Source organism: Chiroxiphia lanceolata, chromosome Z, assembly GCF_009829145.1.
Source record: "Chiroxiphia lanceolata isolate bChiLan1 chromosome Z, bChiLan1.pri, whole genome shotgun sequence".
Taxonomy (NCBI): Eukaryota; Metazoa; Chordata; class Aves; order Passeriformes; family Pipridae; genus Chiroxiphia; species Chiroxiphia lanceolata.
In genome coordinates this window covers 17,345,291-17,369,922 of record NC_045671.1, presented here as the reverse complement: position 1 = coordinate 17,369,922, position 24,632 = coordinate 17,345,291, and the positions used below count along the sequence as shown (strand labels likewise).

Below are 24,632 nucleotides of genomic sequence, written 5' to 3'. Positions count from 1 at the left end.
CTGAGCAGAGTGTCAGGTGACTGGGAAGGATAAAATTCTTCATTTAGACATTTTGTCACTGGTGGAGGAGAAAAGATTTTTTTTTTTTTCTTTTTTAGTGGGCATTGGGGCATAGGAATTCTTTCTCTTTAGTTAAGTTTCAAAATGCAGTATTTATCAAATGTATCAGATTTTCTTTTTTTAAGATTTCACAGCTAGTATTTTCAACTGTTTCCTTCTGGCAAATTTTTTTGTATTGTTTTTCATGAAAAGGCATTGGCTGAAGCACCAAGATTATCAGGGTTATTGGTCAGGTATACTCACTTATTCTGCTAAGTAAATACTGCAGTATTTGTTTACCATGTGCCATGATTAAATGGGGATGGGCAGCATGGAATGACTGTAGTCTGTTCAGAGGCAGTTGGCAATGTTTCCTTCTGTACGTGTGAAAATGACTTAGATTCAGGTATATTGCAAATGAATAGTATGTTTTACAGTATTTGTGTTTAGAACATCCACTAGAATCCCTTTTGTGTTTGTTTAGACGTACAGTTAAAAAAAATCAGGATTAAATACATTATCACTTTTGTAGTTGGAGTTCTGTGGCTTGTTTGCTTAGTGCTGATATGAAAGATTCACTTTTTAATCTTTACCTGTACATTCTGTACAGGGTCTGACAAACTTAGCGAAATTATTGTGATGAACTTTGGAGGTGCTCTGTCCACCTTTGTCTCTTGTGAATGAGAACTGTAGAACATACTGTCTACAAAAGCCAAGAGGCCAATGGAGTAAACTCAAGTGTTCAATGTCAACTTTGAAATGAAACCTTTCATAAAACTACTTGTGAGGTGCACTATTCAAAAACCTTGTTATAGTTATTAATTCCTTTGGTCTCTTGCATTATTACTGTTGTGCTGACAACATTGTTTCTGTAGCACCTTTTGTTCTGTGCCATGTCAGGTTGTTAAGGAGCTTGCTTGAGTTTCTTTTTACACAAAAAAGGGATAAAACTGTAAAGCAAGGCTGTAAATAGCTTCATGCCTAGCTCTGATGTTTGGGAAATTCACTTATTTTAACTTCACTCTTAGATTTTGTAGAAGAAAGAAGGTCAGGAGGAGGGAATGCAAAACACAGGTGCTGTTGGATCTCTCTGTGCATCTCTTCAGCTAGTCCTTTAGTAACTGCTTGAAATCTTGTGGGGTGAAATATTCCCCAACTGAATTTCAGATTATCCTGAGTCTGCTTATCATAAACTGAACTGGTCCACTTGATCAATTACGGAAGCTTATCAGAAAATTTGCTCTGGAGTTTTCCCCAGTCTTTTGAAATGAGATTGCAACTTTATTTTTAAGCTGAAAAGCTTATATACCCCACTTTAATTCAAGTTAAAAGTATGGGATGGAAAATTGCCTCTTGGCGTGTGGCAATAGTGCATTCCGATGTTCTTGCTTATATCCTGTAGAGGTCCTTGGGAAGTGTGGTGTTTCATTAGTTGCTTTCATGCAAGGTGCTGAAGCATCAGACAAAACTTGATTGAATCTGTACAGACTTTTGTGATAAGCAAGGGAGTCGCTTTTATAAATGGTGAAATTATATGACCCTGGCTCATTCTTTGAGATGACTGCAGTGGGAAGAGATTTGATCTTCCATTCCAGTCACTGGGAAAGCATCACACTTTTTGGATATGGTCAGCTGGATGAACCTGCAGCTGTATAATGTATATGTAAGACAAGGAATGTGGGTGAAAGCGAACTCCTTGGTTTGTGTGAGCAATTAAGTTATCCTGAAGTGAGGTAGAGGCAAGTCATGATACTTGTGAAACATTTTGTGATGAGGGCTCCAGTGTTGCTTTAGGTTCAGAAAAAGGTGTGTGGCCTTCTAGTTTTGCGTGGTAACTGAATATTGAAGTGGCACCGAGCGCTTTGGTTTTGCTCACAACTGTGTTAACTGGTAGAAAACATGCCCCTTTTTCTCTGGGGACTGAGTGCTCCATACAAACACAGTGACCTCTTCTGCAAAGCACTGAAACCTATATATCAAAAATACTGCCTAAGACTGTTTTGATAACTTAAAGGCATAACTATATATGAGTCTAATTTTCTTTTGTCTTAGAGACAGTCCAGTTTTCTTCTGTTTTACTGCTGTTGTATGCTCAGTAGACTATTAGACACTTGTCTGTTTCTAGTATACTGGTGTTTTACAGGAACATTAGTACTGGGCTGAGTACTCTGCTGCTTGCCAAGCTTCTGCGTTGGAAGTATTATTGTCTCCTGTGTTATTCTGATGTTGCATGTCCTTTGCCTAATGCACTTTGTTGTTGCGATTTTTTTTTTTTTTCTTAGCTATTTGTATTTGGCAATCTTTCAGGATCAAAAAAAAGAAAAAGAAAATGCAATTGTCTTGGACAGACATAGCTGGTTTGTCCCTACATGCTGTCTGGATGAACTGTTCTATTTTAAACTGCAGAGATGTCTTGTGGTCTTGGGTGGTCTCTGAATGCTTGGAAAGATGGTAAAAACTACATCCTACTGTAGTAGTGGAAAATACTGATAGAAGATGGAAAATCCTGAAAACACACATATGATTAGAGCTGTGCATGAACGTGTTATTTCATTCTGCTACTATTTGAAGTTACCACTTCGTGTTTTAAGCTGATTTAAAAACGCTCTACTGTCACAAACTCACAGCCTGCATAATACTGCTTTATATGCTATTCTTGAGCTTCCAGAAAATGCAAAATAATGGAGACTTTTAAAAATTCCTATTAGCAAAGGAATTAAAGTCTAGCTAACTAAATCTGGAGCAAAAGTAAACCTTCACAACTGTTTCTTGTAATTAATGTATCTTTGCCCATAATATCAACCTCTACTTTGCATTTTGTTACGCAAACTCCTGCATGTTGATTTCTTGGAATTTGAATGAAAAACTGATATATTTTTAATGTTGGATTTTTATAACAAGATCTGGTTTAAAAAAATCTTGAAAAGCACTTTTGTTAATCAAGACAGTTAATGTTTTTAGGTGATGATGGATAGTTTTGTTTTCATGTGAACTGTTGAGATTACATTGTCCTTTGAATACTGTCCATGCAGCATTGCTCTGCCCAGGCAACCTTTTTCATTAGTCTCCATAGGCCTTTGTCTGCTCTGGGTCACCATGTCCGGATGTTTCCTCGCTCTAATGCTTAGAGGCAGCTATGAATATTCTTTTTTCATACTGTTTGTTGAGTTCTGACCCCCAGACTGTTGCAAGAACTCTTTGAAAGTCCAACACTTCTATAGTCCTTAAAAGGGTATCTGCATACAAGTGGAAAAGAGTATTTTTGGAACTGCTGCTAGTACTGTGCCAAAGCAAAGGTGCTCCCATTCTTGCGTTCATCCTGTGTGCCCAACCTCTGTCAAACTGGATCAGTCTCCAGTGGGTGAGTCATCTCAAAAGGAAATGGTACTGTAGAACCTTCAAACAAGAAGAAGTGTAAGCAACATACAAGATGGCTTGAGTGGTACTCAAAAGCTTACTCAAATTTCAAATAGAATCAAATGGGGTTTTATAATTTACTAATTTCCATGTATTTATCTCTGGATTCAAAGTATAAGCACAATGCAAGTGGCTTTGACTACAAATGACTTCACAAGTGGCTTTAACTACAGGATGAGTCTGCAGGGTCATTTCCTTCAGCTGTTCCTAAACTTCAGATGTCTCTTTGCTGTCCATTTGCCATCCCTTTGGGATTCCTCCATTGAGTACAGAGTACAACAAACACTTACTGAGGAATATCTGGCTTTTCCACCTCTTCTCAATATCTGAAACTGTAGTTCACCTCCACAGTAACTTTGGTCAAGTGTAAACTAATTACTTATAATTTTTTTAAGTGGAGATTTTCTTTGTGATGCAGGACAAAAAACTGTAGTGTCAGGAGGAGTTAGAAATATATACATGCTTTTTCTGCTCTGTTTAGTTGTTCTGACTGAGAGGCCTGAGTCTCCAAACAATGGTATTATGTACCTTTGTGGGTTGCCTAATACTCATGAATGTCTTTCATAGTGATTAACCAGACCTTTCATCATGCTGAAGAATGTTAATTTAAACAACAACAACAACAACAAAACCCCAAAACCTAAGTCCCGCGTATCTCATCGTGTATCCCTCAGTGATTTGAAACTTCCAGCTCCAGCTGTACAAATCACCAGCTCGAGACTGGAAAGATTTAGGATGTGGCAGTGCAGTTGCTTCCTGGAGTGCTCCAAAAAGCATGTGTGCCAAGACTGGACTTCGAAGCAGCAACTTTTTTAATGATATTGTCAGAATGCTTCCATGGGTAGGAGGAGTGTTCTAGGACTTTAGTTTAAAAATGCATAGAACAGATTTCCTCTAAAGTGTTTTTTGTCACCCTGAAGTTCTGCTATCACCTCTCACTGTGTGGCTGCTGCCTGTGTCACGCTTTTCAAAGTTCATGACTGTGGTGTGTGGGTCACTGCAGAAGGTGCTAGCACAGCTGGTTCCTGCTCTCTCTTGGAAGAGCCTCCTAGGGAGGGTGCAGTTGCTGATGCTTACAATACTCAGCAGCATGTCCACTATGCTGCATGGTAGCTTAAAAAGAGGGGGAGGAAGGGGAGGGTGTCAGTTCTAGGTCAGCTGCCTTTAAAATTTATGCCTGCCTACTGCAATGCAAGCAAAATCAGAGCAGAAAGAAATGCATTATTTTGCTGCCTGGGATATCGGCCCAGGACCCAGAGAGTGGGTAGGTTAAGCAAGTGCAAGGCAGTGGGAGACAATGGTAAAGAAAATTAGCTCACATCAGCATGAGAGAATGGTGTGGGAGCAGTTCAGCTATTGTAAATTGCTACATTAAAGTGTGAAGAAATAGTATGTTGCAACTCTGCATGAGTGTTATCAGTGTTACTTCTTACTAGTATTCTGAACCCAGCAAGGTTACAGCTGGTACAATAAAAATTCTATGAAATGGCAGTGACTTTGCAATGTTGTTTTGCTATGGCAACTACAATGACAGTAGCTGTGTATGCTATATACGTACCTGTGGAAAAATACCTCTTCCTTTGATAATTATGAATATTTTTCACTTTACTTACTTATCTCTTTTGTCTTAGGTTGAATAATGTGTTTTTAAGGTAATTATATAATTTTTTTTCCATCTCTTCTTCCTATGAAACTTTTTTTTCATGTATGTTCATGTTACAAAAGATAGCAACATCTACCTGTCTTTGTCTACTGCTGATGGAAATTATGGTCTAATTTTTCTATATTTATTTTTCTCTAGTGTTGAATGGCCACAGGTACATTGCTATTGGTTGTTTGAGATGTCTTGGAAGTTAAAAAGGCTTCTCTGCTTTTTTCCCATTGTTATTGGCTAGATCAGCAAGATGTTACCTATGTAACAAGTCCTGTTCTCCTTTGTTTTAAGGAGTCTTCTCTGGAAGCTGAAGTCTAGCTCTGCATTTCTCTTTAGCTTCCATGGAGTGACCCCCACTGTGACTATTTATCAGCAATTTACATAATTGTTATGCTAAGAGATGTGTAAACACAAACTAAGTCCTTGGTAGCCAAGGTATCATAATTAATTGGATGTATGAGATTCTGATACACAGTTAACTCATATGCATTGACTCTTAACTGTTAATCAGGATAGATGATACAATGGAGCCAACTCGGTGACTCAGCTTGCTGCTAAAGCAGGGAAACAGTCTGGGACATTAGATGTCTTTGATCCCTTTCGTTCAAAGTATTTAGTTAACACTTGTACTCCCTCTCCTTTTTAAGACTGGATATTAAAAATAATGTGCTTCCTAAGCAGCTTTAAAAGCCCAGACTGTGTTACCTTTGCAGTGTACGTAACAGGCCTTACTCTTCTACTTTAGTACAGAATTTTATATTCTGGTTTGCTTGGTTACTAAAAATGTGTATGTATACACTTTAGAAACACCACAGCTGTAAATAATTCTTACATACCCTTATCAGAACTGTCTCTGCCATAGAGGAAAAACAAACAGAATGGATGAAAGCTCAGCATATTATGAAGATGTTGGCTTGTAGATGAGTGAGCAGGGAGCAGTATGAGTTAGCATGACTGTGCAGCATGGCTGAAAGTACTAGAATGTGTTACTGCTGTCTAGGCCTGGTTCTTGTTTTGTGAGAGTCTGTTTAAAGTGATCCGAAGCTAATTGATCTGATCTTTAAAGAAAAACTGAAATGCTGCAGAAAGTTTTCTTATTGCGTAATAAGTGAGGAGGAAAAAGGAAGAGTCCAAGTTCTTTGGGTAAGGAGGATATTAACCTGAGATCATATGGCCCAGTTACTTTGGGCCAAATCAATACTTTGCCAAAGGCCTTTGATAAGGGTAAAATCTAATGGAAGTGAAGTTGCATTAAGAACCATCTAAGTGAAAGTTGTCGTGCCATATGTGCCACAGGACTCACCATGTAGGCAGGAGTAGGTGACTGTGAGCTGATGTCACAGGGTTGGAATGAAACTTAAAGGAGCCAAGTGCAAGTCTTGCACTGGGGAAACAATGAGAAGAGCTTCTGTCCTAAGCTGAGTGCAGGAGACACTCGCTGCAGCAGAGCAGTAGGTAGGTGACACTAGATGGTTGAAGGATGGCTGACATTTAAATGCTCAAGTAAAGAGTTTTTGGTAAAGGCAGAGGAGCACTGATAACACGTTAAAATCCTAGGAACTTCTCTCCTGCATATGTTTTTGCTTTTCTCTGAAATGTTGGAACTATGGGGAGAGAAAACTGAGGAAGATACACTGATGCCCATACTGCTCATTTCGTGAGTGAAACTCAGAACCTTTTCAGGGATCTGCCTGGAGCTTTATAGTTGAGTTAAACAGATAACTGAGTTCAGACTTATAAAGAAACATCCTTCCAGGCTATGATTACAGGGACTATTTGGACTTGATAAGTCTTTCTGTGTGATGTAAGAGATTAGTCCCCAGGATCACTCTCACCTGCATCACTGCAACCTTAAGTGATGCATTTGAGATACTGGTATTGTCAGATCTTTTCCTGCCTTGCTGTAACACATGCAATTTTTGTGGCTTCAGTTATCATCTTATAGAGTGTCCCTTGTGGTTTGTTGTAGATAGACTGGTGATTTGTTGAGGAGGAATGTGTAAGGTTCCTGACTACAGATCTAGTACATGATTGTCTATGAGTAGGCAGGATTGGACATGATGATCTTGTGTCCTCCCTACATGATGATCTTGTGTACTCCCTGCATTTCACTATCAGCTTAAAGGGATCTATGACAGAGCTGTTACTCCCACTTTTCTCTCTGCCTGTGGCATTCCAGTTTGTATGTCTTAATGTTTCCTTTGCAAAGGCCTGTTCAGCCTTTTAAGTCTGAATTGGCTGAGAAATGTTTTTTCTTTTTTTTTTCTTTCTCAAAAGCTTAAGCTTTCATTTGGGTTGGTGAGCTGCTGTGACTTACCCTGCAGCTGTCAGAGGACCAGCCCCATTGGCAGTGATTCTGTGGGATTGTACACTGGGCATTCCTCATTTGGTGACTGGTGATTGGATCAGTGTATGCAATCCAGCAGAATGCCCATATCATTCTGGTTAGGAATTGGGTACAAAACAAGGCTGTACTCCTGAAATAGTTCCCATAAGAAGGGACTTTTCTTTGCCTATTGTTAGTGTTCAGCTTTGCTGTGAAGTCTGCAGTATCTGCTCTATTAACAATTTATAGGCAGCTGTGGAAGAAAATACTAATTGGTCTTTATTTTACACAGTAGCAGAATGGGAAATCCATTAGAAGGGCAGAAAATCATATAAAGTGTGATTGCAATTAAACTTTTTTTCACTAGTTCTTCTACTTAGAGTGCTTTATTCACACAGGTGAATGACAGATTTGATGCTAGTTTAAAAAGCAAAAGATTAAATAGGGAGGTATACTATGTAAAAAATTCAGTAAGGGTGACTACACGAGATAAGTATTAGATCTCTTATTGAATAGTTCCAATGAGGAACTGTATAAGTAGACATTCTAATATAGTTTCTAAGCCTCTCATCTGTTTTTAGGATGTCCACTGCCACCTAAAAGGGTCAGTGTTTACAAGCAATATTATCAAAAAGGGAAGGGCCACCTAATGCTAAGTAGGATGTGGCAAACTTGTGAGATGAACCTTTCCAAAACTGGGCTGGGTGGTTGAGACAAGGCATAAAGGATAGTAAAGGTGACAGAAACTTCTCTCAGCAAAATCCATAACAACAGGTGACACCCACCTAAAGTTTAAAACTTTGTTGCAGAATGTGAGTAATCCATGTATTGTAATAGGCAGTTTGTAGTTGCTTGCCATGTGACATGAGGGAGTAATGTAGTTAAAATAACTGCAATTATGTAACACACAGCCCTGGGAAATAGGAAGGGCAGAGCTGGTATTTCCCAGGTAAAGCTTAAGATACCATCTGTGAAACATCCTAACTTAATTATCTTCTGAACTTCAAGAGAAGAATTAACAACAGTATACAAAGTCATTCTGAAATGTGAAAGTTTCATAATTGTACCTGAATGTGTAAGCCAGTATTATTGCCATTTCTTAAGCTATAATTTTGAAATCAGAGCTGTGTGGGTCAGTGCTTTCTGTATGCTCTCCCCTTCTTCCAGTGGGCTCTGCAGGGTGGAGGATCCCCCTATCACCACTGGCTTGTCAGGCCAGGGGTGATGTTCCAGAACCATTGCTTTTGTGACCTGCCTTGGGTGGAAATTAGACCACTGAAGTCTGTACTCTACTGTCTTAATCTGCAGCCTTTTGCTAAAGGATGCCTGTAAAAGTAGCTTTGCTCTCTAATGTAAAGTCTTAATGCTAAATGTTTTTAAGTTCACACTGAGATAAAATTTGTGTTCTGGAGTGACAGCTTACATTAGATTGTTTAATTTTGCTTGGTTTTTTGTCAAGTTCTTTTGTGTGCTTGTTTTGTTCAGTAGCTGCCAACATAAAACAATTGTAAAATCTTTATATCTGTTTTATTATTAAAAAACTATGTAGGGGGAATAAATGAGCATCAAGAATGGCAAATATCTTTCATGTGGGTTAAGCAAAGGAATGTGAGAAACTTCTTGTTCTCATTTAGAAATAAGAAATGTTTGAAGCATACCAGTAATTCCCATTACAAAAATCACTAATAGTTTTATGAGCTGACTGAACTTGAGCACTTCCAACAACTTCTTTCCTTACCACTTGTCATCATCAAACATTCTCATATAGTTTGCTGTAGTATCTGTGGCATTTCTGGTTGCTGTAAATGATCTAATCTGCCCTTGCCTTCCCAGTAAAGGTAATGGTCTGACTTGAAATTGGTTCTGCCAAGCTGTATGCTTTAACTCAGCTGCAATTAGTGGGCTCTTCCACCTGTCTGCTGAGCTGCAGGGGACCAGAGGACAGCAAGTTACTTTGCTCTTTTAACATAGCCCTTTTTCTCTTTTGCCTCATACCTCCTATTTTTGAAGTGGTGGAGGGCACATTTGTTTAAAGATGTCTTCAGAAATGATGCTAGTACAGCTGGCTGGAACCTAGGTGCACAATACTATTTCCATTGACAAAACCAGAAAAAGCGCTTGTTTCTTTTGAAGAGCTGAGTACCTTGAATATGTTTTTGAGGTGATTTTGGTGCTTGTTTTTCAAATGCACGTGTTTGAGAGGACTGACTGTATGTTATTTAAAACTTTTCAAGGTGGGCAGACTACCTATATGACTGCATTTTTAAGTTTATGTAAGTAGCTTGCAATATGTCATTTAAAATAACCTAATTTTGAAAATGAGTTTGCTAATGTGACTTACCTAATATTGAGAGGGTTTGCTACAAACTAGATACTCAGCTGTGCATTTTATGGCACAATTTTGACATGAGTAGAAAGTGGAACATTGGAAATAAAAGTGCTGATGTGCTGATTCTGTAAGTACTTTAGCAGGTATGTAAACCAAATGTACATTTTCCTGACTGAACTGTGGCTGTACAAACGCTTAATGGGCAGATGAGTTTATAGCATGAAGAACTAAAGCTGTGTATTTAACAAATGGCCTTCTCTGGCCCCAACTCTTTGTCCCTTCAGGCAAACTCTTTCCAGTCTCACATTTAGAAGATAAGTTCTGTAGCCTTCAAAACTGCCAAACTTTTTGGAAGATTGTATTATGGCCAAAGCATTATAAGTTACTTCTTAACAACAGCTGTACTATAAAAAAACAATCTTTCAAAAATGGTTTGTTTTTTCTTGGTGAAGCACAAGCTAGTTGTTTATCTTGTGTGTGGGCATGTGGTTTTCATTTTTTAACTCTTCTATTTAAAAAAAAAACAAAAACCAAGCCTTGATCATGTTATTTTCCAGTATATATGAATTTGTTTGTGAACTACGTGTAAAAGGATAAGACAAAATATCTTCCATGCTGCCATTAACCCGACTTTGGTAGGTTGTAAACAAACAACTTATCCTCAAAACCTAACATTAATGTAAACTATTGTTCACAGAAATGGATTTACAAAGGAAAACTGAGTAGCTAGTTAAGAAAGTAGCTAGTTAAAGCACATTGAAAGCGAAGTAATAATGTCATATATGAAAGTTGGTTTTAAATCTTTTAACCATGGGAAAGTTTTGAACAGCATGGTCTTTCTTGCACACATTATTTCTACTCTTAAAATAATTGGGTTTAACTTACTACATTTTGCTTACTTTTAGGTTCAGATTAATTGTTCAGTCACTGTTGTGTGGCTGATTTCTGCCTGGTACATCCTTCTCTCAAGTATAGTTATTGAACTTACCGAATAACTTTGGCAACTGCAGTTGTATCTTGCTTGGCTATGAACAGAAAATGAATCTTGAAGGCTCAGAGCCTTTGCTGTCTTAGCTCTTGTGGAATGTTCTAAAGGGAGAGGAGCTGCAAGTGGAGTTGCAGGAGAGGTGGGGGCTCAGGAGAGGTGGAACAAGGTAAATGGCAATATTAAATGCTAATTAATTTAGAGCCAACATCTACACTGTATTTTCTGAATTTTTGAGAACATGTTTTTAAGAAGTAGATACTTGTATAACTTTAGTCTTGGTCAGCATGTTGAACTAACCAGTCTGAGTTCCAGTAGTATGAGGGTGGGAAAACTAGCATGAGTGGCAGTAAAATCAGTAAACTATTTTTCTTATTGAAGAACCAGTTAAATATAATGTGATTATTTGTATTCAGTGAATATATTTGTTGAAAAACTGAGCCATACTGTGCACAAGGTGTCTGTGGGCTTTGGTAGAATTTTACTGTAACTGCTGAACAAAATACCTTTAGTTTGCCATGCCTTGTCTCTGGATAGACTGTTCTCATGCATCTGAAATGGAAAGAATACTGGACTAAAAGGATAACTTTTTTAGGTAATCAGTCTAAACATTTAATTACAGTGATTATTTATGAAGTAAAGGTTTTATTAATGCTTCCTCCTCAGCACCAGTTACAACTGAATTGCCTGGCTGTCACAGTTGGGCAGTCTGAAGTACCCAGTGTTCAAGATAGGGTTTAATTTATGCATTTTTGATATCATCAATAGTGTGGCTTATGGAGTAAGATGGCAATAATATTTATAGTTTGCATGTAACCATAAAATCTTTTCGATCATTTGATTGCTAGTGCCAAATGGAAGAGGACCCTTTTGGTTTCCATTAGAAAAGGAAGAGGATGCCCCCTCCTTCCGATCTTGCAGGCATCTTTATAAATGTAGATCTTTTGAAGCAAACATTGTAATATGAGTGTAGGGCATGTGAAAATGGTCAGCACAAAGGCAATGACGTTAAGTTGGGAAATGCTGATACTGGAGGATGATACTTCTAGAAAATGTGAACTTCAAAGAGACTTGCAGAGGGAATATTTTCCAAATGTGAAATTGATAGTGGTTTCAGATATTCAGGGGCATAGGACAGAATTGCAAGCAGGGAAACAAGTGGGTAGCAAAACGAGAATTGGGACAAAGTAGATCAGATAAACTCTAATGAAGGTAGGCTTGTCTGTGTTGGATCTTGTGATGAAGGGTGGGTATAATGGCTAAAAACTCCTGTGAAATGGCAGTGAACAGGAACTTGTAGAAGTGGAGATGTGGGTGAAATTATTTTTCAGAACTGTTGTGGTGAGAACAAATGAGAAGATGATAATGGGAAGACCTGAGGCTGCATTATGATCTTGAGGGCAGAACCAGCTCTCCAAACCTGCAGCTGGTTAGCCTGGAGGAGATGCAGAAGGGCTGCCAGAGGAAGGGAGCTTGTTATCAAGGTGTGGTGCAGCCTGAACTAATAAAGGTGAATATAGTGTGAAGACTGCACAGGGTTATAGAGAGAAATCGTATGGTAAAGTGAGACACTCAGTGGGAATAGGAGAGACACCCTTTAAATGTGCTGGGGTTTCTAAAAGGTATTTTCTAGAGGGGATGAGACAAGGGAAGAGCTGGTGAGTACTTGATGGTGGAGAAAAAAATGAGTATTCATATAAGCATACTTGGAAAAGTTTTACATATGTGGGAGGTGCTGCATGCAGAGTGGATGTCCTGGATAATTTTTGTGAGTTAATGATATTACCACTTGTACTGTGACATTCCACGATCCTGATGTGGAAACAGTTGATTCGTCAGAGTGGGATTTGCACACTAATTATAACATAGCTAATTATTGTATTTAAAAGGAATATGCTGACATATTCCTAGGTTTTCTCCTTCCCACCTACCTTAGAAATTTTCTTAGAAAATTAATATTATTTTTCAATAATAAATGCTGCAAAGCTGAACTCCACATATCAGTGACTTAGACTTTAAGTGGAGATGGTAATAAAAATGAATTTAAGTATCTACTGTTTATTCATATTTGTCCCTTAACTGTAATGGTTAACCACAGCATGGTTTCTCGAGATAAACTTTATGGCACATAAGCACCTGGTTTGTATGTATAGATTGCAAAATCGTATTGTCGTGGATAACAGCTCAGCTATAAATTAGACCCAAGGATAGTGGGATGTGGTCAGCTAACGCTTCCTGATCTGTATTTCACATGTGGTGCTCTGTTAGCCCTCTCTGTTTTTTACTATTCTGTTTCTTGAAAATATTTTCCATAAAGCTTTACTGATATCTATTTTATTGACAGAAATCCATATTTCTGTTTTGGTTTGTTTTCCTGCAGGCAGCATCATAAAATCTTTATCAAGTGAAAATGGCCCTTAGCAATCTGACTTCAAAGGCTGTACTACTCTATGATGAATGGATTAAAGATGCTGGTGAGTAATTTAAATCTGCCAATAATTTTGAATAGCAACGTGCTGTTGACCAACTTAAAAGTAGCTTTGTCATCCTATAAATTTTTGTAAAACTTGCCAGTTACCTTTTGACATTGCAAACTATTTCTGCATTTTAAAATACAAAATAAGCAAAACTTAGGTAGTTTATGGGTATGAGCTCTCAGTAAATAAAGTGCAGACAGTGATTTTTCTGTAAGTGTTATTGGCTTACCTGAATATATAGTTTACCTTTCTCCTGTGCTGCTGAAAGGTTTTAACTCTTTTTCAATATCAAACAATTGGATTTTATTGGTTAATTAATGCAGGCTCATGGTGTTACTGTATTTTGCTTTTGCAAAGTGAAAAAAACTAATAAACTCTGGTAAGTTTCAGTGTTTTGAAATTAATCCTTAGAGTAATTAACTCTGTCACAGCTCTATTTTGAAAAGGAATGTCAGTTCTTGTTGCAGCTAGTAAGGGATATTAAACAAGCCTTGATTTTATATTGTTGTTCTGTATGTTTACCAAAAACTGCAGAATATCTCAATTTTGGAGTTAAGACCCAGTGTTTCTTACTGCAGTAAGCACATAGTGACAGGAATTAGCCGATTCCTGGGAAAAATTTGAGAAGCGGTTGAAGTTTGATAGATAAGATTACTGATTATCTTTTTCAGCATAGCTGAGCACCTTTTCTCTTGTTCTGTAGAAGCACAGCATGCAAGCGAGAAGGGAATTTAATCAGTATGGCTGGTGAGGTGAAATGGATTGGGATGGAGCTGGATGATGAAGGAAGTGTTTCTGCTGCAGTGTCCATGACTTCAGAACATGAGTTCCTTGTCTCCCTGCCCACCAGTGCTTGTATTTGGCATTTGGTAGCACACTGTTAGTGGTGGAACATGGTTTCCTCAGGATCAAGCTGGGAAGTACAATAGGAAAGGTTTGGTAGGAGCAGTGCAAGAGTGGATGTAGAAAGAGCAGTCAGTTGTAAAGAGTTGGTGATTCTCTTGCAGTGTACAGAGGCAGATGCCGAGTGCTGTGGTTCACAGTCTGTGAGCAGCAGCACTGGCACATTACAAACTGTGAGCAGCATTATAATGTGCTTTCCTCCTCAATCTGTTTTTACACTTCCAGTGGCCGTAAACCACATCAGAGAGTCTCATGGGTGATAGGTTGCTTGAATGCTGTGAGTTGAAAATTTGCTGACTTAGTGTTTGCCTATGAATTACACTTGACAAAAATTGCAATAGTGTAATTTCACTCTTAAAATACAGCAGCAAGCCATGAAAACAGCAGTTTACTGAGTCAGTATTTAAGTTTGGGATCATTCTGAAACAAATCTTCCTGAAGTCAGTATATAAAAGTCAAATCACATAAAAATTTAAAAAAATACATGAAGCTTGTATCAGTTCTCCTGCTTATGGAGAAATGTGGAAGTCTCTGGTGAGCTGGGACTTGGTGATGAACACCAGAAGGGTTCAGTGGAGTCATGGTGATGCTTGGATGGAATGCCTGCCAGCCTCAGCTGTAGGGGGAGGGAATGAGGTGTGCATATAAGGAGGTGTCTCTGCAATATATCTCTCTGGGATAACTGGAAAGGAACATGCAATACTTACTTGATATATTACAACTTCCTTCTAATATGAAAGTGTGTTTTTTATGGTACTGTAGAGTCAGAAAATCGCATCACTCATGATTCTGTCTCCTTTTCATTATCTGTGAAGTATTGACGCAGAAAAAAAGCATTGAAACATACAGGTCCTCAATCTTATTATCCAGTCAGTATGGATTTGAGGTGAATAGACTCTGAAACATGATTGGTTTGACAGGAAAACATAAGCCATTAGGAATTAAATACTTTTCTGTAGCTGTTTTAATAAGTACTGTAGACATCCGATTTAATTTTTTCTCTCCTCCCCCTCTAGATCCAAGACTGGAAGGCTGGCCACTCATGTCTTCACCTTTTCCAACAACCTTTATCATTGGAACCTACATTTATTTTGTCACTTCCTTGGGACCCAAACTCATGGAAAATAAAAAACCTTTTGAACTCAGGCAGATAATGACCTTTTATAATTTTAGTGTGGTAGTCCTCTCTTTATATATGACTTATGAAGTAAGTGCTACTTTTGGTTGTAATGTATTTATATATTTCAAGTCTCTATCTACTAACTTTTAATAAGTCTATTAAGATAACTCCCACTCTGCAGTTATCAAAAAAATATTATTCTGATGGTTGTAATTATATTCCTCCAAGCAGTATGCTAAACTAGTGATTCTTGAAAAAATTCAGATTATTGTGCCAAATTGGTAGTACATGTTTCTTGTAGATCAATTTGCATGAATGTCATCAGGAATTACAATGAACAACTTGACATTTCTTCGAACCACTCTAAAGGCAGTGCAGCAACAGCTACTTTGTAATATCATTGCAGTGTGGAAAGTGGTGGGTAAGATGCTTTTGCTATTTAAACATCACTTTGAAAAATTGCCAAACTTCCTTTTAAAATTTGGTTCCCGTTTTGGTTATAATCCTCAAGAAAACCCCCAAAACCCAAAAAAAACCCCCACAAAGAAACAATCAAACAAAAAAATAACCCCGAAAACTTCTGTTAGTGTCTGACATTACCACAGTATTCAATTAGTCTGCTATCAAGACTTCCATGTTACAATTTCCTGAAAGAATCATGGACAGAGTGTAACATTGAATTTCTGCTATTGTCTGGTAGTCACCAAGAAGCTGATTCTTTCCCTCTTTGGAACCAAGTAATTTGGTGGGTGAGTTAGTACTGTGCTGTCTTGGTGGTGTTCCAGAACTTATTTTCTTTAAGCAACCAGTTCTTTTAGGAAGTTAAAAAGACTAAACTCCTGCATCTGTTAAGGGAGTTGAATCTCTTAGCATGCATGAGAGGATAGTGATGATGAGAAGCACTTTATAAACAGATATAAAATACAGTAGTCATAGGGGCTGGCAGTGGAACGAGCCAAGTGTAATATTAATAATGTTGCTCATGTCCAAATAGATTTATTATATTATTATATTATATATATTATTTAATATATTCCAAGAGAAAAGATTAAATGATATTTGGTACATACAGTCCTTTGGTCATGTGTGTGTTCTTATTGTAGCTTCTCATCACTTTTATCAGTGAAAGACCAACTGAATCACTCAGTTTAACTAAGGAAAAATTTTAGAAACTATGATATTAAATATATATTCTGCATATGGATTTGTTCCTTGTCTTTAATGATAATTAGCAATTATAGTTTTTTATAGTGCTAATTTCGTTAGAGTATTAAGATGCTATGTTGGATTCTTTTCAGTATTAAGACGGTTAGCTATGGTTTTGTGGTCTGATTTACACAATAAGTTGTTTTTTAGCATTAGTTTTGAGATGAAGCTGTTTCTCCTCTTCAGTTACTAATGCTGAAATAATGGGTGTAGGAAGAAAATTCCTGTCTACAGGTGTGGTCTTGGAATTAGGAATTCATTAATCTGCAACAGCAAAGGATTTTGTGGTAGTTATCCCATGCAGAGGTAGATGATTGACAAAGTAACTTATTTGACGTTTTTAATATTGTTTTTCCTCTCCTGCTTAGTGATTGCAAAAATAATCCAAAATTAATGACTTTTTCAAAGGAAGTAAAGTAAATTTTTGCCCTTTCCCTTTTCTTTGCTCCAGTTTCTTATGTCGGGTTGGGCCACAGGGTACTCGTTCCGGTGTGATATTGTTGACTACTCGAGGTCACCAACAGCTCTAAGGGTAAGTTGCCAAACACAAAGCTGAATTATTATCAGAGAACCATAGAATGGTTTGGGTTGGAAGTGACCTTGAAGATCCTCTAGTTCCAACCCCCATGCCATGAGCAAGGACATCTTCCACTAGACCAGGTCATTCAAAGTAGTCTTGTTATACACTGATTTATTTTTAGAAATGCTTTTTGAACAGCCTGCTTTTTTTGAATGTACTGCTGTAGAGTGAAATGCACTATGTGGAAATGCCCTTTTACATAATGTAGAGCATGTGAGATAACTGGAGGGGTTGGTTGGTTGGGAAAAAGAAAGAGGCAATGAATTTGTTGCTTGTTCTTCTTGGTTTTAAAATTCCTTTGGGATTTAAAAATGTTTTGTGTTTTTAAAGAAAAACCAAAAAAAACATACACTTAAATATTTCTGTCAACTTTGGGACACCACTTAACGTGATGCTTTCCTTTATATATTTATTTACTTTCCTATATATAATTATGTGTCCTGTAGCTGCTTAATTTTGTTTATGACTATTATGATTTGACAGAGGTTTTTTTGTACTCTTGCAGATGGTGCGAACTTGTTGGCTTTACTTCTTTTCCAAGTTCATTGAATTATTAGATACTGTAAGTACTTTAGCCTAATAAAAGAAATAGTGATGTTTCCACAGTAGAAGAACCAGTGCTGTTGAGCACTGGGGGTATAAATTGCTTTTTAGTTAGTCCTCCAGTCTTCAATCATTAGAATACCATCCAGATGCTTACCCTTATTAACTCATCTGATTGTCCTTTTACACTGTCATTCCTTGATTATCAGGAAAGATGTTAAGGAGAGAACATAGCTTTAAATTTTAGGAAGACCAGATAAATTGCCTGTTTAACAGCTGAATACACTAACCTGTTATGCTATGGCAATACTTGTCTCAACACTGCAGATAAAAAAGACGTGATTATACTGAATATATTTTTTCGTATCATATTCAGATTTTATCTTTCCCGTTCAGAATATTATTATCATCAGCTCTGAATACAGCACAAAATTGCCATACCTACCTTCTCTAAATTTCTAGGATTGCCTTGAGGGTCATGATTATGGAGATGTTTGATGTCAGGCTAACACTTTACCCTTTTGCAAAGAAAGTCTGAACAGCAATGCACTGAAGCAGAATGCAGACCTTGCTTACCCTCAGCAGTCATCTGCCTTTCTCTCTTTCCAAGACTGACGTCAAGTAGGGTTGCCTTAGATATTTTCAAACCAGCTTCTGAGTGCTGAAATCATCTGCCACCAATAGTGGTGGTTCAGGAATTGACTCATGAACAGTGAGGATGTTCTACACTCTTCGAGCAAAGTTAGCCATCTGACTTTCATTCTGCAAATGCTCATGATGCAACACTGGAAGATCTTACTGATTAAACCAAATGGAATGGTAATGGAAGGGTCAGGAATGCTAAAACTGGAAAATCCCGACAAGCTTGTTTCCTCTATTTGCCTTTATTCCCCACAAGTTAGAGTGCTCCTTTTTAATTAGTCTTGAGCCTGAAGGTTTTTTTTTTTTATTTTGCTTTGTTTGAATCCACACAACTAGGTGCCTGTTTCTCATCAGCTTTTTGCTTTTATTGCAAAAGTAATTTCTTAGCTGTATTTAAATCTGCTGATTCCAAATGTTTTCCCCAGCAAACTACACTTCTCTTCTGTGTTTATTTGCTTGCCATCTGATACTACCCTTTGCATGACTTGACTTCTCTTTACAGAGTTTTCTTCCTCTGTCTTCCCTTAACACTTCCCTCAATGTCTGTCCTTTAAAATGTGGCCTGTCAATATCAGTTAAGTGTACCTACATATATTCTGTCCAGTTTTGCTGTTTTCCAAGGGTGGCTTGTTCAATGTTCAGAATAAAGTGCTATTTCTCTATTATTTTCTACTATCTCTATCTGTTGCTAATCCTTCAGTTAATTTTCTCAAATGGCATTTCATTAATAGTTCAGAGGATTTAAAATATGATGCTTCTAAAGACTTCTCAGTCCAACCAAGTCTATCTTACACTGTTGTTGCACATGTAGGTGATGGCTCAGCCTTGAACATTTCGTTTCAAAGCTTGCACTGGCTTTTGAGGCTTCTCAGGTGGATTTTACATACTGGTTTTAATTTTTTTTGAAAACTAATCTGCATATCTAGACTCTCAGTTTTCCTTCTTTTCCCAAGACTGCAATTGCAAAGTACTCTTAAATGTATAGTTGTGAGCAACCAGCACTGATACATACAGTTTTCTTTAAGTATGTTGGGCTTGATTATTTTCTGTAACATCCTGTTCATTAAAAATCTGTTTCAGATATTTTTTGTGCTGCGTAAGAAAAACAACCAAGTTACATTCCTGCATGTCTTTCATCATTCCATCATGCCATGGACCTGGTGGTTTGGAGTCAAATTTGCTGCAGGTAGTGGAGAGAGAGTCGAGTTTGAGTTGAACATATCTTCTGGTAGTAAAAGTTAACTATGGTAGATAAAAAAAGAACAGAATTAAACATCTTGCAAACATCAGTGTTTTTAAATTTCGATTTCTGCAGTATTTTATGGAACAACTAAGATCACCATAATTATTTGAAAGGTTGGGGACTACTCATTTTTCCTATTTGACGGCATTTTGTGCAGTGCTGATTTCTTATGGGGGGAAAAGATGCAGAGGAGAGAGCTGTATATAAGCAAAAAGCATTATTACATGAAAAAGGCAAGTGATTGTAAAATCAGAAGTGCTGGAGGAGATATATGAGGCAAATAACTGTCGAAACTACTTCAAAACCGTTTGTCCTCCTGAAATGTTAGAACTGAGTTGGAGGGGGACTCTGCTTGAAAAATTATTCAGTCTTTGTTGCAGTTACTTTTACTGGCTTTCGGTAGTGTGAATGGGGTTTATTTACATATAATAGTTTGGCTTTCACAAAGCTACAGAAATATTTTTCTAGACTTTCTTTATTAAAGAAACGTATTTGAATTTTACTGAATTAAAATTCTTTGTCCGCTACCAGCCTACCTTCACTTTCTCCTTTTCTGCTCTGTGTATCTCTGCATGCATCTTCCTATGTTATATTATTAGTATGCACCACTAATAAATACAGCTTGCCATGACGATAGTCTGATAAGAACAGAGTGGAGAAATACACAGTCAATTATTAGTCAATTTCTGGGACAGTTTAGGCCTTTTTAGGAGTTTTTACTGAGAAATAGAGGGGGTTATACATGTTTATTCCCTTATGTTTCCTGACAGTGTGTTTTGGATTTTTTTTGTCCCAGAATATTGGTGATGGATTGATGAAGAGAGAATTGCTTATTAATCTGATCTGTTAGAGTCTGTGTTATGAATACAAAACCAAGACCTTGAAGTAGTCCAGAAAATGTGCAGATGGGATCTATTGAATCTGTCCAGTGTGCAGCTTTTACTAGTGTATAACTACTGCATTTGTTGAGTTTCTGTTATTAGGAAACTGGTGAATTGACTATGTAATTCTCAAATATTTCTGAGTAACTGGTATTAAGTTAATGACAAAATTGTGAGTAGTTTTCTCAGCATACACCTCGGTGTGTTAATAGGTTTGCAAAAGAAAACCTGCAGCAAATAGCTGTCCCTCCTCTTCAACCTTGAAAATTTTCCATTTAATAGGTGATTAACTTTCTACCTTTTATCTGGATGTTGGATCAGTATACCAGCTACAGGCTTCTGATTTTGCATAAGATTCAAATTTCCCATATGATAACTTGACAAATACTTTCAGCAAAGTGTGCAAGAATTGTTTTGTCCTCTGCTAGAAATAGTTTCTCATATTCATGCAGAGCTGTGTTTACTCCAAAAACTCTATTGCTTATCTTTACACTTATCTTTCTAAATATTTTTGTGTTTGATAACTTAAAATTTTTTTGAAGAATTTCAGTCCTGCTGATGATTACCTTGTATTCAGTTTCATCAGTGTTTGTCTTTCTAAATAGCAACATCTATCAAGTTTTCAACCTGTTTTTAAAAAAAACAGTAGGTTTGGATGGAGATGCTGATTCTGGGATCAGATATAAATAAAGAATTGTAACGTGGTGCTTAGTATAGTGTTGCTTTTTGGAGCATATTTTTGCACTGTTGATTAGGTTGTTCTTTTCTTTTTTCTCTGCTTTAACTATTTATTTTTTCTTCTGAATATTCACTGTGCAAGCCAAAAAAAGTATGTATGTTTGAACTGTAAGAACATTCAAATTATTTTAGAAAATACAAATAGTTAAGTTTCAAAGAAAGTTTGCAATCACAGCTGGAGGAGTTATGCTCTATCAAGCTGGAAGAGTAGTGTGAGCTACTAAAAACACAAAATGTTTTATTTTTAATTGGAATGATTCTTAATGGGAAAATAGCACTCCTTTCCCTCACTAAATCTCTCCTTTTATGTAATTTTTTCTTTTATGCTCAGTAGTTTCATGTTCATATTTCTCTTAAAAGTACTTTGCTGCCTGCTGCTTCTTGGATCACTTTTAGCTCTAACTTTTTGCATTCATTGACATGCTGAAGCTGTTTCTGAGACAGCAAACTGATATGATCCCTCAGAACTGATATCAACCCAATTCAGGTTAAATACCTTGAGGATTAGTCAAAATCTAGGTTTTTTGGTACATGTTTTTCCTACTCTTACTCAAAATATCTGCTAGGACCTGAGGTGGCTTTTTAAATACCTGATGCAATACTACTGCTATGTTTTGTTTTTCTACAGGCGGTTTGGGAACATTTCATGCTTTGTTGAACTGTATTGTCCATGTTGTCATGTACACTTATTATGGAATCTGTTCTTTGGGACCAGCCTACCATAAATATTTGTGGTGGAAGAAGTACATGACAACTATACAACTTGTGAGTAACTGCTTTTGACAGATACAACTCTCAAAAATGTGATTGTGGCTGACACAGACTTAGTGCAATAAATTTGTACTTTTAGTTATTTATGTTCATGTGTGTAGGTTACAGTTGGTACAAGATTTATGTTTTAATTGAGGAAAACAAAAGGTGTGAGCTCTCCAGTTATATACTTAAATCTGCTGACTTTGGCATTCGCTGTAAGAATGGTGTAGACACATGAGCTTTTCAGTTATGCAATATTTGGTAAATATACTTACAGAACTCATTACTTGTATAAAAATTATTAAAACGTAAGTTTATACCAAGAAAATACAATCAAGGTACAGAATACATATGTATCTAGTAGTGAGGAAAGGGAAAAATATTTCTTTTGAATTTCATGTCTGTTCTTTCATAGAAAGTGTTTATGTTTAGAGAATTTAGTCACAGAATCAAAGAATAATCTGAGTTGGAAGAGACCCACAAGGGTCATGGAGTCCAACTCTTAAATGAATGGCCCATACTGGGATCAAACCCACAATCTTGGTGTTAGTAGCACTATGCTCTAACCAGCTGAGCTAATGTCAGGGTCCTCTCTTCACCCCAGAGCATTACAAAATGCTCCTGTAGTAATTACACTGTGTTTTATCAGTTTTATATCACTTTTGAAAGGTTATGGTTCTGGGTGATTTTTTGATGCCCGTGTTTTTTAACAGCTGGATTTTTGAAATTCAGCTCCTGGCTAAACAATTCGCTTATCATGAGCAAGGATGCTAATGGAGGAGGGAAAGGAGCGCCCTGTCTGCTTGCACCTAGGGCTGATGTTAATAGAATAGTTCATGTAACCATGTGCAACTCTGAACAATGTAGCTTGAATATTTATAACTCAGTCTTTTTGTCTTGGAGGCACTACCAGTGGACTATTAACTTGGAGTTCATGTGGAATACTTTTTTGTCACGTGCTAGTGTGCAGGGAAGGTGGGAATTCATATTCCCGAACCCTGTTATGGTTGCTCTTTCTGCCCACCCCCACCCCCCCCGGCTAATTTCTCTAAAGGAGCCTCCCATTTGTCACTGGTCAAACACTGTTTGCCTCCTTCCTTCTTCTCTGAACTGGCCAGGGTAGAATCCCATTCTCCTGCTATGAGTTTCTCAGTGCTGCTTGTAATTCAATTTGTCCCAGGACTTTTCTGCCTTTTCTCTATAAAACTGTTTTTCAGTGGAGTAAGGTTTTTGGAGAGGGGCTGTAAAGGTGATCTCTGTCATATTAAGAAGTTGTGTTGGTGTCCCTGTTGCTCCCCACTTTACCCTGGGTCCATGCCTCCTATCTGTTTTTCTGCATACAAGTTATGCTGAATTTTTTAAACTTCTATAGTAAGTCTGTCATTTATTTAAAAAGTACTTCTTTTCTTCACCTTTTCCCTCCAGGTCCAGTTTATTATGATTACAGTTCATATAGGACAAATCTACATCATGGATGATTGTCCGTACCAGTATCCAATTTTCATGTTTATTATTTGGCTGTATGGCTCTATGTTTTTAGTCTTGTTTCTCCACTTCTGGTACCACGCTTACACGAAGGGACAAAGACTACCAAAAATGGCAAGAAATGGGATCCACAAAGATCAGTAAAACAAATTCTTGTCTCTAAAACCAAAAAGTATATACGTCAAAGCGGAAACTTGCACTACTTGACAATCAAGATATTTAGGTGCGCACACTACATGGTGTATATTTTGTATGTTTTCTTCCAGAACAGAATTTGTATTTTTACCATAAGTTATTTGGGATTCAGAATATGGGGACTAAGGGGAGCACTGTGGATCTCTGAAAAAAAAAAAAATGAGGATAGATGATATCTATCTAGGAAATGCATGAAAATAAAGATAATAATTAGGAAAATTAAAATGTGCATGAAAAGTACTGAGTACTTTGAACACTGAGGGGGATAAATATCACTTCACCTTAATGTTGTAAGCTGCTGAGACTGTCAGCAGCATTAAAAGAATCTTCAGTAAGTACTGTTTAAAGCTTATTAATATAGTCAATACATAAACATTGTTATATCTGTTTATAAACTGTATTGCTTTAAAAGAAGGATTGTGTGTTGATCTGTCAAGGCATGGTGTTTCATTTGAAGATCAGATTTTTCGATACACTGTCTTTTACTAAGAGAACTTAATTCATTTCATGTTCTACTCAGTTGGACATTATAGTAAATGTTGGAAAGCTACTAATATGGGGATTATCTGAATTGTCTTGTAGCGATCTTGTAGTGATCAAAACATCTTACTGATTTGTTCACTGTAGTAGCCTAATATACTTATTATTCAATGTATCTATGGATATATTTTATATTGGTAGCATATGCTGTTTGCGGGAGGGGTTAAGGGGATTACTGAGTCTTGTAATTCAATAGCCAAAATCTTAGCACTTAAATAAAATTAAAAAAAGGAATTTTTTTGATTGAAGCTTGAATGTTGCCTGACATGATTGTACTATGCTCTACTCTCTCCCATTTCCATTATCTATTGAAATACATGCCTAGAAAGAGTTTGTGTTGGTTTTTTTCATTATTATAATTGCTTGTTCTTATCAACTCAAGGTTGAAGTTATTCCTTTAATAGCATCAGTTACTTTGTCCAGAACCAGGCAAAAAAAAATGTGACATTCTCTGGCTTCTGAGAGTGGGTCAGGCAGTGGTGACTGGGCATGACTCCAGCCTGTGTGGAATTTACCAGTATGTTTTATTTCCATGGCTAGGCAGACCCAGGTTAGGGTCACACATGTATAGAAATT

At 37.1% G+C, this 24,632-nt stretch overlaps 1 protein-coding gene across 3 annotated transcripts in view; it reads left to right on the top strand.

Annotated features, from left to right (window-relative positions):
• Positions 1 to 24,384, top strand: part of ELOVL7 (ELOVL fatty acid elongase 7) — a 29,951-nt gene extending 5,567 nt beyond the window's left edge. For all 3 annotated transcript variants that reach the window (XM_032676724.1, XM_032676725.1, XM_032676726.1), the window contains 7 exons: positions 13,131 to 13,224; positions 15,147 to 15,337; positions 16,908 to 16,988; positions 17,542 to 17,598; positions 19,302 to 19,407; positions 21,712 to 21,848; positions 23,262 to 24,384. In XM_032676724.1, the coding sequence (XP_032532615.1) occupies positions 13,161 to 13,224; positions 15,147 to 15,337; positions 16,908 to 16,988; positions 17,542 to 17,598; positions 19,302 to 19,407; positions 21,712 to 21,848; positions 23,262 to 23,465 (840 nt within the window). In that variant the 5' untranslated portion in view covers positions 13,131 to 13,160 and the 3' untranslated portion in view covers positions 23,466 to 24,384. The remainder of the gene's footprint in view (positions 1 to 13,130; positions 13,225 to 15,146; positions 15,338 to 16,907; positions 16,989 to 17,541; positions 17,599 to 19,301; positions 19,408 to 21,711; positions 21,849 to 23,261) is intronic.
• Positions 24,385 to 24,632: the final 248 nt, after the last annotated feature.